This window comes from Cydia strobilella, chromosome 6, assembly GCF_947568885.1.
Source record: "Cydia strobilella chromosome 6, ilCydStro3.1, whole genome shotgun sequence".
Lineage (NCBI taxonomy): Eukaryota > Metazoa > Arthropoda > Insecta > Lepidoptera > Tortricidae > Cydia > Cydia strobilella.
Genome location: NC_086046.1, coordinates 6920647 through 6938469, shown reverse-complemented (window position 1 = coordinate 6938469; position 17823 = coordinate 6920647). Strand labels below are relative to the sequence as shown.

At 36.6% G+C, this 17823-nt stretch overlaps 1 protein-coding gene across 1 annotated transcript in view; it reads right to left on the bottom strand.

Annotated features, from left to right (window-relative positions):
* The window catches only part of LOC134742406 (ras-related protein Rap-2b), a 43215-nt gene extending 25608 nt beyond the window's left edge, over positions 1–17607 (bottom strand). The window contains exon 1 of the mRNA XM_063675546.1: positions 17318–17607. Within this exon, the coding sequence (XP_063531616.1) occupies positions 17318–17406 (89 nt within the window). The 5' untranslated portion in view covers positions 17407–17607. The remainder of the gene's footprint in view (positions 1–17317) is intronic.
* Positions 17608–17823: the final 216 nt, after the last annotated feature.

Below are 17823 nucleotides of genomic sequence, written 5' to 3'. Positions count from 1 at the left end.
ATCTTTTGTTCTTGCACATATTTTTGCTAACATCTGAATACAGCTCTTTCTTTTAATACTCTTGCAACCTACATTTCTAGATATTTTTAGCTTTCACAAAATATACAAGTCTAATATTTTATTAGCAAGATTTCAGAGCATTTAATAAAGTGAGTAGTAATTAACGTGGTTATAAACGGCAGAATTAGAAGCCGTGCTCGAGTCGTTAATTGATGATAATTATTCAATATTAATGTATCTCGACACAAAAGTAAAAATGGTCCCAACGGTTTGAGTTCAAAAAACACTTCACTGCACACATAAATAAAATAAAACCACCTGTAACATACCTGTTATTTAAGAATCTAAAGTAACTAAAGAAGCTTTACTTGGCAATCTAAATCCATTGCGCATAAGTTTTTTTTTATGCGGAGGCTCTTTAGTAATATTCATTAGTTACTAGGTTTTCTTATTGCTTGAAATCACTTTTCATTGCTAAACATGCGTTGTAATGGGATAAAAATTGTTAGAAAATTAAATAGGTATTAGAATATTTTCATATCGCATCGTTTCTGTTAGTTATGAATGATAAATTATTATAACTACTTATATATATTATAGGTACTAAGATCAAAGTTAAACGCGTGATTAAAACATAACCTAAGTTAGAACCATACACCCTGTTAATAAATAAAAACAAAAACTTTAAGTGCTCTTTTATATCTTATTCTGACCCATTTAAAATAGCGTATGGCTTTTTAACTAGAAACAAATGACGCTGAAAGGCCCGTCCATTAGATATCACTCACTATCAGCGTTAATAGTAGTGTCATATAGCGTTACACGCGGCTTTTCACTGCCAACTGCTCGTTAAAATTGTTAGGTACCGCCATTTTGGTAAGGACGACACGAAATATTCCAGGAAGTGTGGATGGCTTAGTTATACCAATTTTGGTAAGCTAGGGAGTAAGGATCTTAAAATTAAACCACTTCAGAAAACTAATATGAATTGGGTTTTATTAACGCAGGTAATTCAAAAAAAATTGAATAATAATTTACACTAAACTTAAATGTTGACTGTAGCAATAATTACACGTTTTTAAACAATTTTATATTTAGTTTAAGGCATGTTTGTGATTTTCAAAATTATTTAGATTTCGTAGATAGGTACCATGATTTTATAGCGGAGATTTTTTTTTATTAAAGAAATATGTTTAAGTTTATAAATATGTAGCAAATAAAAATAATTTGATGTATATTCAGAATGCCTGAATATGCACATTTTAACGTCTTCTTCAAGGTTTTGTTCAAATTTGGTCCCTGCGCTATAATCTTATGACGACTGTACTTACAGAATTAAAAAAAAGCATTGGAGAAGTAATGTTTCTTCAATTTATTTACACACCCTAGGCAGTAAACTGACCTTTCTGGAAATGACTCGTGGTCAATAGTGGCATTAAGTGATACACGATTAGATTCCGCGCTGCGCTTCTATTTCAAGAAATATAGGCGATGTAATGTAGCGCCTTAAAATAATTATTAAAAAAGATAATAAAATATATTTTATTGACTTAATAAAGGTGCCTATACTACTTACGTTATTTTACTTACATGGTATAAAACCAACAGGCAGGCAGGCTTATATTTTAATCGTAGTTATACCTATGTACTTCTGGTAATTTAAAATTTTATCTCGGTTAACGCGATGAGAATAAAACAAATATCCTGAGTGTATTAAATAGCCAGATGCATATTTTAAGCACGAAAGTTTGTGAAGGATAGATATAATTATGCCCATATTTTTTCCAAGAGGTGCTTAGTCGATTAAACATGATTTATGGTGAGATAAATGCATTTAGAAAGCAAGATATCTTAATTTCAATGCGCATCCAAAGTTAATGCATCGGAATCGTTTAACCCCCGGAATCATCTTGTAAAAATATGTATAGGATTACACTAAAACATACGACTTACACGAATTCGCAAGCAAAAATGCCTTTAAAAATATCTTCGACGAAGTAGTAGGTATATCACGCATATGAGTTTGAATACCTAATAAATGGGTTAACATATGCCCATTGACTCGTCTTCGACCTCCTTCTCATTAAATTCAGTAGGAAGGAGAGTCTGTAACCACACGGCGTCCAGACTACGAGTAAATACTAGTTCTGGGCATAGGTAATTAATTTATATAGGTTAAATTAAATGATGAATTGCTAAATTGTTCTTAAGTTTTTAGGTATTTATTAATCGTTGTATTTTTTTCACATTTTTATTTCTGTTTTTTGACTGGTGTAATTATAATATTGTCTTCGGTTACCGCGATAGTTACTCTATATAAAACTATGAAAACGGATTGAATCGCGTATATTGAATTTATAATACATCCCCCGTTGACCACGAACGCTGTAAAGGGTTCGAAACGTCGGGATGTATTATAAAATCAATATACGCGATATAATCCGTTTTCATAGTTTTCTTTCATTGTGTAATTATGATAAATTAATTTGTATTTAACTTAAATACTAGGTGTAACAAAAATAGTGGGGATACATTTAAAAGTAGAAGAAAAATGAATATTACTTGAAATTTTTTAGGCCTATTTAAGTATGTAACCTGTGGGGTCGTCACAGAAAAAAAAATTTTTTGGCGTTAAATTTTTTTTACTTTTACGTTTTTCTCATCAGAACCCGATACCGAATATGCCCTTAAACGGATCCTTACTAATATTTTTGTTACACGCTGTATAGCGCATTTCTCTTGGATTGGTTAAATCATTATGGTACAATGTAGTAAAAATATCACAGGGCAGGAAGTCGGCTAGGGAGATGGTTTACGAGTTTCTGAAGGACCAACGGGCTGTAAGACTGGCTGGGGCCACGATCCGTGAACTGTCATTGTATTTGAACAACCGTTAGGGCTGATCATTTTGCAAGTACTTACTTAATATGGTATTTTTATTTATTTAAGAACCAGCAATAGTTATTTACGATACAAGTGCGGAAAAGAGGAAATTCGAAACGAGTGGCGATAAATTAAAACACGACCGCAGGGAGTGTTTTAAATCGACACGAGTTGCGAATTACCTATTCGCACGTGTATCGTACAACGTTTTACAGTACATATGGCCCTTTAAACTTTCGACATATGCACGAAAAGTGCTATTTGACGCACTAGTGCGAGAAAGTAGCACCATATGTACCTAGTCGGCTCATAAGTTCTGTCACTGGCCTTTAAAATTTAAATTTGGAACTCCTAAAACAAAAACCGTTCTGCATTTGAATTTCGAATCTTTATTAAATATTTGAGTAGTATAATTTTGCAATTTTCTGTTTTCTTCAACATGGAGTGGACGCTTAAAGATAGCCGTACCGCAATAATTGCACTATATCGTTGTGGTCACTCGCCGACTAAAATTTTTAAGCTACTTGAAAATTTAAAATTCTCTCTAAGATTTGTGTATCGTACCATAGAAAGATACAGTGAGGTCTCTAGTTTAAATGACAAGAAAAGAAGCGGTCGTCCGCGTACAGCTAGGACTCCAGCGGTTGTACAAGCAATTAGGGCACGCATTGCCAGAAATCCCGCTAGGAAACAAAAAGTTATGGCCCTCCAGATGGGTTTGAGCAAAAACACGGTGAAAAGAGTGCTTAATCAAGACCTGAGACTTCGTGCTTATAAACGAAAAACTGGCCATCTTCTCAATGGTCGGCTTAAAGCTTTAAGGCTTAAAAGATCTAAAGCTTTATTGAAGAAGTACGCTAAAAATAAGCACCGTTGTATACTGTTTTCGGACGAGAAAATGTTTGACATAGAAGAAAACTGTAATAAACAAAATGATAGAGTGTACGCTCGCAATAGTAAAGAAGCGTCTAATAGCATTCCCCGTATTCAAAGAGGTCATCACCCTTCATCTGTGATGGTTTGGCTGGGAGTTTCTTATGCGGGCGTCACTAGTATGCATTTTTGTGAGAAAGGAGTAAAAACTATTGCCAAAGTGTACCAAGACACGGTGTTGACTAATATTGTGAAACCACTATCCCATACGATGTTTCTAAACCAGCATTGGGTTTTCCAGCAGGACTCTGCTCCAGCCCATAAGGCAAAGTCTACACAAGCCTGGCTCGCCTCCAATAAAATCGACTTTATACGGCATGAAGATTGGCCCTCCTCTAGCCCAGATCTTAATCCTTTAGACTATAAAATATGGCAGTATTTAGAGGAAAAGGTGTGCTCAAAACCTCATGCAAATCTAGACTCGCTGAAAAAATCTCTTGCTACGGCAGTGGCCAATATCGACATGAAAGTGGTGCGTGAATCCATTGTTCACTGGCCACGAAGACTTCAAGCCTGTGTAGATAATTATGGCGGTCATTTTGAATAAATGTTATACATTTAGATTCTCTAGTTTATAAGCTTTCAAACGCTGTACAAATTATACGGAATAAACTTAAACTTTTGATTTTATTTGATACTATGTATATGACAGAACTTATGAGCCGACTAGGTACTGTAAAATGTATTGTTTTACAGAATGTATATCAGAAATCAGAAATATTTATTGTGTAAACTGTGTAGGTACAAGAAGTATAACTAGGTACATTTTTTGACGAGTATCAACAGTTTTACCATTCAAATCAATATCTAAAACATTCATAAAGAATCACTACATTTCTGTATTTTTTTATGAACACATGCTCAGTTCGTTAAAAAACTTTCATCAGAAAGAGCAGGTGTCTCTTTTATAGGTAATCTGAACTTTTCAGCTATAATGTACACGTTTGCACGGAAATTTACCGCTTTCAAAAATATGTACATCTACTTTGATTTTATGTAGAAATACTTTACTTCGAGGAGAAAGCCAACAAACATCTATTGGCTATTGAGTATGCATTCACCGCTCAACCTCCACCCACTGAAGAGCGAACAGCTTGAGCTTGAGCTATGTGTGGGTCAACGTACAAAAGAACTACCTAGTAAGATATCATGGTTTAAGAATTTAACAATGAGTGGTAGATGTCAATTCAAACATACCTATACAGTTTCACATGAAAATGATTTGTTATCATTCGCCCGTTCGTTTCGCTCGCGCCAATACTTGTACGGACAAGTACGAGCGAAAGATAAGTACCGGTAACTAATAACTAAAAGACATCATTAAAATATCAAATAAGTTCGAATTGGCCTCATGGCGTGTCGAGGTACAGTCGCCATCAGATATATCGGACATATCTGAATGGAGCCTCTATTGTCAAGACGTGAAAGTGCATGCATGTTCAGAACTTTTTGAGCACCTTGGCCGCTCTGATATATCTGACGGCGTCAGTACTATATGATGCAGTTATTAAAAATTTTGAAAATTATTTTAGCGAATTTCAATAAAGTATTTTAAATCTTAATAAAAATTATCGTAATGTTAGTTAGTCAGAAGCTAGGAGGATACAACCAAACGAAGTAGCCATTAACTGGCACTCCCCCTCTGTCGATAATAGTCGGCCAATGGTCATACACAATGTATGGCCTGACGTTTATCTGACATGGCTATTTTGACGTTCCCCTCCCCCGCAAAAATCGGCAGACTTTTTTGTACATCAAATTACAGACGTGGCGGCTCCGTTTGGTTATATCCTCCTAGGTCAGAAGTCATTAAATAGCAGTCATATAACTAGTTTTGTATAATGTTTTTTGTGTTACTTACTAGGTACATATTAGTACATTACGATACAAGTGCGAATAATAGGAAAATCGAAACGAGTGGCGAATTACCTATTCGCACATGTATCGTACAACGTTTTACAGTTGCGTAAAAAAACAACATAGTTGCGTAATGTGCTCATTATCACACTAGTGCGGTAAAGTAGCACCATATGTACTGTAAATTATGTTCTATAGTATCCGAGAGTGGCGTAATAAAAAAGAGGCATATACCTAGCAGTTTATGAATAGGATACAAGATGAACCTCGTGCCAGTGTTTTCATCTCGTAGCGGCGTACGCTGCACTACGCAGCGTAGCGATACTACAGAATTATGTGCTACGAAGATAAACATTAATAAGTTGATTACCATGTCAACAACTTTTATTATAAGAAACCTAGTTACCGTCGTGAGGTCGTGACTTAGGTCGACTTACCTCGACATTGTACCAAGAGTAAAAATATAAAGTTTAAAGTTTATCCAAATATTTAGGTTTTAGAATTAAGTTTTAAACAAAAAATCATAATTTTTTGCTCAAAAATACAAATTTATTTTTAGGAGCATTCGCCGCAAAATGCTAATTTAAATGAACTACAAGCCAAAATCGCTTCTCCACGAATACTTAAGTAACGTACCTACGTGTCATCCCTACATCGAATTGTTAGGTTGGCAACGCCGTCATTACTCCGTCAGGTAGAAAATAGCACATTGTGTGGCCTCATATTATTGTCGGTAGCAAGTCGTGTGGAACGATAATGGAACGGGTTGAGGACGCCATTAAAAAATGTTTAGCTCAATAGTAAAGTTACCTTACATCCTTTGACCTTTGGGAAGCCAGAAGTCGCCGAGTTTGATCTCTGTAAATTTAGCGCGGGCCGAAAGGAATGTCTTTATGTTTAGCTGGTTTAATGGAAATGATTTCTTTTGAAGTAGCGTGGTTGAAAAAACGCGATAGTTTTTTTTAAATATTTAAAGTTCAAATTACTTGCTGCTTACTTTTACTGTTGGTACAATACAGGGTTAAGATAAAGTCTTAAGTTGCGACGATAACTTAAGGTACCTATACCTATACATGTCATGTTTATTATAAGTTCCTTATAATCAAAATTGTTGACATTGTATCTTCGTAGTACATAATTTTGTAGCATGGCTACGTTTCATGATGTGTAGCGTACGTTGCTACGAGGATGAAACTCTGAGAGCCGCAGCGGTATCGAAATTTAATAAATAAGTATATACTGTATTAGGGTGTGATATAAGGTGGACAATCTGTTAGGGGCCTGCAATACGGTCATATGGGCACAATAGGCTTTAAATGTAGAGTAGTCAACAGCTTGTTTGCAGTAAATTTGTAACGGTTTACCGTTTTCTCTAATTAAAATCCTATGAAATAAGAAATAAAACTACTTAAAACCTAAATTAAATATAACTTTTCTATAAAACCCATTATACAGGATGATTTCTGGGTCGTGGTCGTGGCGGTATTATCTTAGGTCAAAAACAAAAAGTGTCGGTTATTGGTTCTTGTCGGTCATTGGTGCCTCTACGTCAATTCATATTAGAAGTATATAATTCTGGCGTTATTCATAAATGCGTTACTGGCCTGAATTAGCTATGAAGTCGTTTGTCTTTATCTGTCATTTTGACTTATGTATTTGTAAGGAAGGGATAAAACATAATTTAACTAAATTAGGTCCGTAAAGTTTTATGAATAAGGGGGTTAGATTTTAAGAATTGTCTAACCGCAAGCAAATACGATAAGCGAATTTCTCAAAATAGTCGCTGTCAGCTTGAAAATGTATTGAGAACAAATTTCTCACGCGGACACTTTCGTAAATTAAGAGAGTTCAATAATAAATTGAGCAACGCACTCGCAATGCATTTAAAATGCCTGTCACAATATCCGAAGTTTTCCAAGCCAACTTTTGATTCAAACAAGTTTTGGCTGAGCTCGGTTACAAAACCACGCACTATAATCTCGACTGCACGCCCTGTTTTGGCCTCTCGCCAATTTGTCGAACTAACACAAAACGGCTAGCGGGGTCATTGACCTACTTAGATGTGCAGATATGAATATTATATTATAAACTAGCGAACCGCCCCGACTTCGCACGGGTTACACAAAACCGTTACAAATTATACACTTAAACCTACCTCAAGCCTCACTCTATTGATAGGTGAAAACCGCATGAAAATCCATTTAGTAGTTTTTGAGTTTATAGCGAACACAGATAAACGCGGCGGGGGACTTTGTTTTATAAGGTGTAGTGATTTTAGTGTATAATTTAGTGTTCATAAAAGTATAACTTGAATTTGAAACTACCATCCTAACATAAGCAATAATAATAATTATTAAGCAATAATAGCTCCCATCACTTTCGCACTTACATACTTGTTAGAACGTGACAGGCATGGTGACAAGGGATAAAAATGCGACCGTGCTACGGCCGCTGGTGACAGACGGACAGACAGACATACAAACAGACAGACAGCTGAGTCTTAGTGCTAGGGTCCCGTTTTTACCCTTTGGGTACGGAACCCTAAAAAGATATTGTTAAATTTTAGTGTAAGTATATAATAAAAAATGCTTTTATTTCAGACGAGTCAGTCCATACACACATTAAAATTACAAATAAAAATTACAATTTAAAGTAGAAATTCAATTACAAATAAATAAAATAAAAATTAAATGACAAATAAAAATTATAAATTATTACTAGCTATTATTTACACACAATTTATACAAATACATATAGTGTGTGTAGTGTGTGTAGTGGTTTATATATAGTGTATGTCTGTGTATTTAGTTCCGATCACAATGCTATCCTAAAACTACTGTTTGACCTCCTAGTGGGAATTGTCTTAGGATGTATGTATGCTATATGTACTTTTATAACGTGGCCTCTAAATCTTATTGGCCTGTATCTGTTTTTTCCCCAATAACGAAAATAAATAAAAAGACACATAAAAATACATTCATTATTTTTTCAAGTTACTACTATGAAAAAACTGAAACATTGGATATATACGGGCTTGTAAAAATAGATCAGAACAAATTTTTATTCAAACACAAGTGCCTACGCACAAGTAGTTACGCACTAATGAGGATCTTTTAAACTCGCATTCTACGAAAGCGTTGGCAGGATAGTAGGCAATTTCAGTAGATGTTTTATGAACCCACACAAAAAAAGTACTTATTGCTTACACCGCCGGTAGGGGGCGTCGCCTTGTAAATGGAACGATAACAGTAGCTAAATAAGAGTTGTCTTCATTAATCGAATTTAAACTGTTGTGAGACATACTAACATTAAATCATTTTACGGTTTAGACTCACTTGTTTTAGTCACTCGCGCGACATGTTTCGGATAGCGTAGGTCTCCTTTCTCAAGCACTAATAGTGCGAGCAGCGTTCACGACGACCGTTTATTGCGTACAGTACGCGTGAACGCTGCTCGCACTATTAGTGCTTGTGAAAGGAGACCTACGCTCTCCGAAACATGTCGCGCGAGTGACTAAAACAAGTGAGTCTAAACCGTAAAATGATTTAATATTGTCTTCATTATTCAAATAAAAATACACAGTTCAAAATAACCTTCGGAGAGCTAGAAAATCTTCCGCAAATGTCTCTACAGATATCTGTGACGTGGTGGGCAAAGTTATGTTGAAAGGGCAAAGTTGTAAACTTCCACGGTAGATGCAAGACGTACAGTGCAATATACAGCAAATTTAACACAAGCATTTATCAAGTATTTAGCATTTTGCTGGGACGTCAGTTAGCCGCGACCACGACCAGTGAAACCTGTGTCGAAACGTCGGTAAATAAAGGTAACAAAATAAATTCGCGATAGACCCGTTTGTAAATGTGATTTAATAAATTTAAAACAATTTTAAAAATTCTTTACGTAACTAACACGTACTATTTGAAACGCGCACAAAATGATCAAATATTTGTTTTTAGGGAAATCTTTTATGAAAGAATGCATTGAAATTTGAAGTTGCCTTAAAAACCTTTTGCGTGGTGCTTAGGTTCTCCGCCCGATGCCGACTGGCCATTAAATATCTCTCTTTGTACTTATTTCGTTCATCTCTTATTACTTATCATTTGAATGCTCTAACTCGTTTTATTCATGCTGACGTTTCAAGTCCTAAATATCCTAATTTTTATTTTTATTTTATTTCTGTGTATTTTAGTGTCCAATAGTAGCAAATATACATAGTTCATGATCAGCAACGCAGGCTTCGTCAAGTGCTTACAACAACAAATCAGCTACAGTCTTCGTCATCTACTACCAAATGATATAATCCGCAACAGGCTTTGTCAATCTTAAAAACTAAATTAAACTAGGCCGTCCCCACTTCGGACCGTAGCCGGCCCAAAAGTCCCCATGACACTGGCAGCGTTGCCCCGTTAAATTGCCAAGGAGATCTGTTAGACCAGATACAATCCGGAGCGAGGATCGCAACCCCTTTCTCTTAGTCGCCGACCCAATTGCCACACAAACTCCTTAGCCTCCGCACCCCAAGATCCTGCAGTCTCCACCGCCACCGGTATGAAATCATACGTTGGTTCCAAGGCAGAGTACTTTATATGCTTCTGTTTGGCCGCATACTCCGAACCAGTAGTACTGATGGTGTGATTCAGATGGAACGGGCAAAAGTGCTAAAACACGTTGCGTCCCATAAGAGGCACCGACCCTTCTGCCAAGGAACCAACGTAAGACCATCTGGCGTTTTGCCGTCCGAACGGCACAAACCCGGAGGCTCCAGGACGCAGGGAACGTTGGCTGAGACCAAAGCCCTGCGGACTACCTATGCACCTCGCAAACCTTCGAACCCAATCGTAAGGTAGCCGAAATCCTTAAAGAATCATTATCCAGCAGCGTGCCTAACTGGGGGGAAAGTAATGCATGAAGCCATGCTCCTGACTCACACCTAGATGCGGCCCTGAGGCGCGCTAAATCAGAGCCGACTGCCTGTATCCTAATTGGTAAACGGGTTGGGTCGCAGTATTGTTTTTTATAGTTCCTCCTGGCGTATATTTTATAACTAAGTAAGGGAACAGTCCGGCCCATTTCTCTAACAAATTTCAAAAGTATAGTCCCACCCGGAAGAAAGCCTGAAACTTGTCACGCCTTAGCCTTATGTAGGTAAGAAAAAACTTAAGGGAAAGCAACTTATGAAGTGGATGCTTCCTCCTTTCCACTTTTATTTTGGATTTTCCAGTTTTTCATTGTTTTTGGAAAAAAGGACATACTTTCAAGGCAAGTATTATAGACATAAATAGTATATTATTCATTGGTAGTTTTGTTGTAACTTGAACAATGAAAAACAGCAAAATGGGACACAAAAGTGGAAAGAAATGTGGGAAATACCCGCTTGACAGGTTGCTTCCCCTTCTATTTGTTTCTTACCTACGCAAGCTAAGTGCATGACAAGTTGTATGCTTTCTTACTTTGAGCTCGACGAGTCGGATTATACCATAAAAATCTCAGCGCATCTCGCTACAAAGTGAGTTTTATGGGCAAACGAGAGCAAAACTACATTAAATCGTCATCAATTTGTACCTATGTACAAATCATTTTTCACATTTAAATACTAACATTTCTACAACATTATCAGAATTTGCCAACTGTGTCTATATCTACCTCATCTCACATACATAACAGCCGTAAAAGCCAGTGTAAGGTGTTGATTCATTAAGTCTTATTGAATTAATCGTGGGAATGACATAAGGCTTTACTTCATTTATTGTTCTTAAATATACTTACCTACGAACTGAATTATTAATGTTTGCTCAAATATTCATATGAAGTATTGATGTGGTTTTGACAAAAGTAAACCAAATCGTTCTTAACGACAATAAGCCGCGAGAGTGAAATTCAATTTAACTTGATACAGGGTTTCAAATTGGTTAATATGTAATGAGAACTCAAAACGTGTAATGCGTCGTCATTACTCGAACTCAAGACATAAATTGCTAACATTATTATAAAATAACAGATTACTCACGTATTTTAAGTCGAAAGTTGTCGGTGTAGTAAATACGAGAGTGACCCGTTATTAATATATTTAATATTGTCATGAATGGTTTCAACTTGAGATGTATTAAGTTTATTTACTTTTAGTCTTAAGAGGGTTAAAAAAAATACTATGCGATTTTTGCGATGACTATATTATCTAAGTCTGTCTAGGACGTAGTCGCGATTTATAATAACTTTTTAGAACATCTTTACGGTGTGTCAGATTTTCCGAGGGTAAGTAAGTTACTAGGTAAAATTAAAAAATTAAAATTAAATTAAATTATCATTTATTTCTAGCATAATACACCCATATGTGTTAGTAACTTACATAGCTAATAAAAATAATGTTAGAGTACAATTACAAAACAAATTAACATGCAAATTAATGACTAGGAGCTAACTAAGGGCTATAGTATATTTGATTATGTATGCGAGCGGTTTTATGTTTACAGTTCTGTGTTTTAATTTTGAAATTTCATGTTTAAAATACTTAAATAACTTTTTAATACAGTCCTTTTGATAGTTTATTAAATCAGTACGGATATGATGGTTGTTCTTGTCTACGTGACAGCATGATAAAACGGTGTCCGTCACTTTCTATCCCGCTGTGTTAAAAAGTGACAGTTATTTTATCACGTGGATAAAGCCATCCATAATACGCCTACAGGCATATTTATTTAAGTTTTACAAAGCATTTATACCTCGTTTGTAACGGTCGTTAACGACCCGTTGATGGTCCAGTTTTAAATGAAAATGCTCAAACAACAAAATGTCATTTTCCGCCGAAAAGGAAAAAAAGTATATTAATTTACACGTGGATATTCTAATTTGAGACAAAACCTTGACAGGGATTGCCCTACGTCGGTCGAAGCTCGGACGCCTTTAAAAAAATCATTAATTCTGCATGAAAGGGCAATAATCAAAAGTCGCTGAAAGGAGGTGCGTTGTCGGCAGCTTTATTAAGAACATAAAAGGCTAGTTCGTTGAGCCACTGACGCATCACGCAAACTTGGCGTGTTGTTCTCCATCAAATGGGGAATGACAATGCAAGATATGATTGAACTGATCAAAGCACTATATTTTTTTGCTGATACACAAGCTCTGGTAGTAAAACCGTGTCACGCTTGATTAAGTGACTTTATAAACTGAAATAGATATCATACACTAAAGAAAAAGTGACCTAGTCCACCGGTGGCCGAGACGGGAATCGAACCCGCGTCCTGACCACTAGACCACCCGGCCACGGCGGTACCCGTCCCAAGTTCTCTGGTGTCTGCTATCTTTGAAAGGCGCCTTTGACTAACTCTAAGGGCGAGCAGTGTATGCTTGCACCTCCTATCTATATGAATCCTTTACTGGATTAAGGGTATTGCGAGAGAGTACCAACTAGGGAACAAACAAAACAATTTTATTAGTGACTTTTGCATTAAAAAAAACATGTTTCGTCGCAATATACACGTACCATAAAACAAAGTAACCAAGTTGACCTAATCACTGTTGGTGGATTGTAGAATTTCCAGGCGCGGCTCACTCCATATTTATTTTTGCATTGTGGCCATTGTGGCGCTACTAAAACATTGGCATTACATTACCGCCGTATTCGGATTAATGTCGTATTCGGATTAAAAAACATTTCAATTAGATTACTACTATTTTACAATAATGCATTTATGATAAACAAATAAAAAACTAAATTTGTTATATACAGTAAAGTACGTACATCCTCGAAACCAACAGCAAATGAAAATATTTAATAAATATATGTAAATATAACTTCATTATAATATGCAACAATCAGTAATAACATATTATTTTAATTGTTTTATCCGTAGGTACCCACTACTCAACTCATTTTGACATTTCATTCCTAAAGTGGTTCCATTTAACTCCGGTTTTCCCTACTTAAATTAGACAGATTCTCTTATCTTTGTTATTCAACAATATTATTATATGTAGACTTTACCGGCATTGTGAGATGAAAAGGATCAACCAGAACCCCTTTTCCAATTTGCACGGCTTGTAAATCGCACGTAATGTATCTTTTCACCGAATGCTGATACGCTGAACGTGTCTAACGGAACTATTCCTGGCAAAAATACGATACGTGATTATTTTACGTGACCTTTCTTAGGCTTTAGTTTATGACTCCCATCATGTCATGTGTAGAACCTGTTACACAATAAATCCAAACCTTTACGATTACATAGGCGGAATTTAAAGAAATCTGCAATAGTACTTGCGAATTTATCTCGCTCTTTACCAAAGATAAATATAACTCCGTAATAGATGGATACAGTCTGAGGAAAAAACGTGCCTCGAAAATTTGATTCTCGATCAGATGGCGCCACTAGCTTTGGCCAACTCTCGTATAGAGGGCGTTGACGGTTTCGTTTGTTATTTATAATTTTAACGCATATCCGTTAAAGAACATGGGTCGAAATCATATAAAAATAATTAATGCAAATAAAAAAATCATTTATCCATATTTAAATATATTTTAACGTAATTTTAGAAATCTTCATTTTTAGTTTTAAAGTATGTCTATAGATGGCAGTGAATTTACAGTGGTTACAAAATTTACTATGACAGTACCGCTCTATCTTATTATATCCTCTTTGATATCGCTAAGACTATATGAGCAAGATGCAATAAGTTTCGCAATATCACAGATTTTGTATGTAAAATCACTAATAATATTAGCTTGTAGGTACTTTATTATGCAGTCCGGCCCTGGTGAGTGTTTCACATTCAGTGTCTTTCGAACACAGGAGTTCTCTGCTCATAAACTTGTATAAGGTTCATGTAAGCAAACTTATTTACGAAAACAGTAGTGAAGCCCTCTCGTTCAGAAACAAAAAAAATAATGGATTATGAAAGTGTCAGACTGCTATGGGAGATGGCTTATGGTAAACTGAACTACCTAGTAGTGGTACTATAGTTGGAATGTAAAAAAGTGCTTTTAGGAAGGGTATGAATTAAGCAGATAGATCTCTCCATCTCATCTCGCCATCAAATGTTGCAATTTGGCGAGAATGTAAATGTTTAGTAAGTTGTAAATTTAAATATATATAAATAAATAAAAAGATATCGCTTAAGTATGTCTTTGCGATAAAGTTTCTACTAGGGATGTACCGACTAGTCGGGAAAGCCGACTATCCGGCCACATTTGTAGTCGGCAATTAGTCGGCAAAAAAGGCCGATTAGTCCGCCTATTGGTAGTTACAGAAAAAGCAAAATAAACAGCCAATACTAATCATATGTTTTATAACTATCCCATTATACTCAAATACGTATTTCGGGTGCAAAATGTGCTTTTGTCCATATTAAATTCGTGTGTATGTAGATAACTATCTACTGACGCCTACCCTTATTATGTATGTATACTTTTACTTTACTTTAAAAAGTATTTTGTGCAACAGGTACATAATAAGGGTTCTTAAAATTCAAGGGCCGAAGTAACAAAACGAAACGAAGTTGAGAGAAACGAGAAAGACCTAATTATGTACCGTTGCACACAATATTTGGGGCATTTTCTATGAAAAGGGACCTTATTGTCGATGGCGCGTACGCCGCACAGCGTTGCGCTGCATTGTTTTTATACCGGAGCATCGTTAATTATGGCGCCATCGACAATAAGGTCCCTTTTTATAGATATTAACACATTTTTTCTAAGACAGCGACAAACGCCTTAAGTTAAAAATTAAATCAAAGTAAATTACTTTGTAGATCTTTGCCTAGAAGTGAAAAAAAAAACAACAGTTGCATAATGTAATAATATTGTATGAATATCCCTAAGAACACTACTGCTGTAAGGATCCTTATAACACTGCGCCGGGGCCCCGTGCGCCTCGCTTCTTATGAAGTTGATTTCGATCTCAATTAATCTACAAATAAGATTGCTGTAGGGCTTAGATGGTCGGCTCTTTATCATTTGTCACCATGCCTGTCACGTTCTAACAAATATGTAAGTGCGAAAGTGACGCATGGCATGACATGGTGATAAAAATGCGACCATGATACCGCAGCTGGAGTAGAAAAAAAAAGTTTATGTTGCTTAAAATGCAATTAATTATATTATTTTAATTTTAAATTTCACATGCCTGTTACCTTACACTAGCCTTATGAACCGATTTTGCATGTACAACCAGCCTTAAAGTTTATAGTCTATGATTGTTCATTATTTTTTGTATGTGGGTATTTTTGCACTTTGTAGTTTTTCCTGAGTCATCCGTTGACCCCGAACGCTGTCCGCAGGGTTCGAAACGTCGGCATGTATTATAAATTCATTATACGCGATATAATCAGTTTTCATAGTTTTATTTAATGAATCATATTTGTTTAGGTAATTTGTAGAAAAAATAATTGGAATGATTCATATCAACTTTTTTTAATTTTAGACCCTATTTTGCATTAGCATTTTGTTTTTTTAACTAAAATTTCTCAAAAGTCTAATTGTTTTAGCTCTGAATAAGCACAGTGAAAGATGATATCCTAGTACTAAAGTAGCCCCAAAAATCCTTCTATAGTTACTCAGTGAAATAGGGCATTTATTCTAAAACGAAAAAAAAGCTGAAAGCACAATTATCGAGAGACTCTTGTTAAAGAAACGCCGTGAAATTAATCGTAAAATCTACGTCAAATTTCAAAGTAAGTGGGGCAATGGGAAAACGTTAAGCATTACGCATTTATTTCGGACGACGTGAAATTGAAGAAAATTGTCTGATAACGAACGACCCTCAAAGACGAGCCTGCACAATGATCACGTCCTCCACTGCCTTAAAGGACTACAGGCTTAGCAAAATGAATGTCGGTAACCACATCTCTTCAACCTCTTCGTATATGTATGTACGCTGAGGGTGCACCAGCTACATTCGCCTTACTATGTGCCCTTCAGTTCATTTGTGGTGCACGACTGCACGTGCCGCTGCCGCTGCAGTAGGCCTAGCGATTGACGATTGACGCGACAGTATCTCGCCGCGAGTTTGACTATCCCTCTTTTACTAACTGTATTAATGAAAGGGGGACGGGTAGTCTATGTTGCGGCGAGATACTCTCGCGCCAATCATGTGCTAGCCCGGCAGGACACCATCGCAAGCGCGGACTTCTAGCCGAAGGGTGTGGTATTTCGCCGGTTCCGGGGCAACTTGCCGAATCCTACACCAAGTCAGACGACGCAACGTAGCCACGCTGTTATGTCGTCGCCCAACGATTTTGATTGCACACGCAGTGCAAGTGTTATTTTAAACGTCAAACTTCTATGAAATTATGACGTATAAATAACACTTGCACTGCGTATGCTATAAAAATCGTTGCAGACTTTTCTTGGCCTAACTCTAGAAACTATTAACTACAACGTGAAAAATAATAACAGTAGCCACGCGGAAAAAGGCGGATAAAATATTAGCAAAGTACAAACATTCTCATTCAACTACGCTGCCAACTTCGCGGGGATCAAGTAGCAAGCGTGTTGCATATAATATTTAATAGGGGTATTAAGTTTCTTAAACGTCCAAAGTTTTAATCTCGCGCCGTCGCGCTCAAACAAAACGTGTACGCGCTACGAGGCGCCGTAGATACCTCTACGGCGTGTAACACATTTACATAAACAAATTTTCAAAGATACCTGTGGGGCCTCCTTTCGTCTTCGTGTTCTTCCTTTAAAAATGACGGTTGCAAGCTGAACCTGCGTCGGAATTGATGTCGGCCCTTCATTTTGGAGTGGTCACTTAGCACATGTTTCGAGTTTGTCACTGGAGGCGCGTAAGTTGCGTGCTCGCATGCGGCGATACGTGCGCGGCGCCGGGCGGTCCGGCGGCGAGTGTGCCGCCGCCGCCGGGCCGTGCCTCCGCCTGTGCCCGCCGTACTCTCGTAGAAGCATAATAACGCACTTCAACGCATCCAATATGGACGGAGGCCTTTGTCACGGATTCGTGAAGCGACTTTCCCAAAAATTCATTACTTGTACAGAATTGTTTCTTTGATGTACAGTCAAGTCACACACTGTTCTAATGTTAAGTAGACGATCTTTTAGTGAAAGCCTTTGTTTTATCCCTTTTTAGGGTTCCGTACCCAAAGGGTAAAAACGGGACCCTATTACTAAGACTGCGCTCTCCGTCTGTCTGTCTGTCA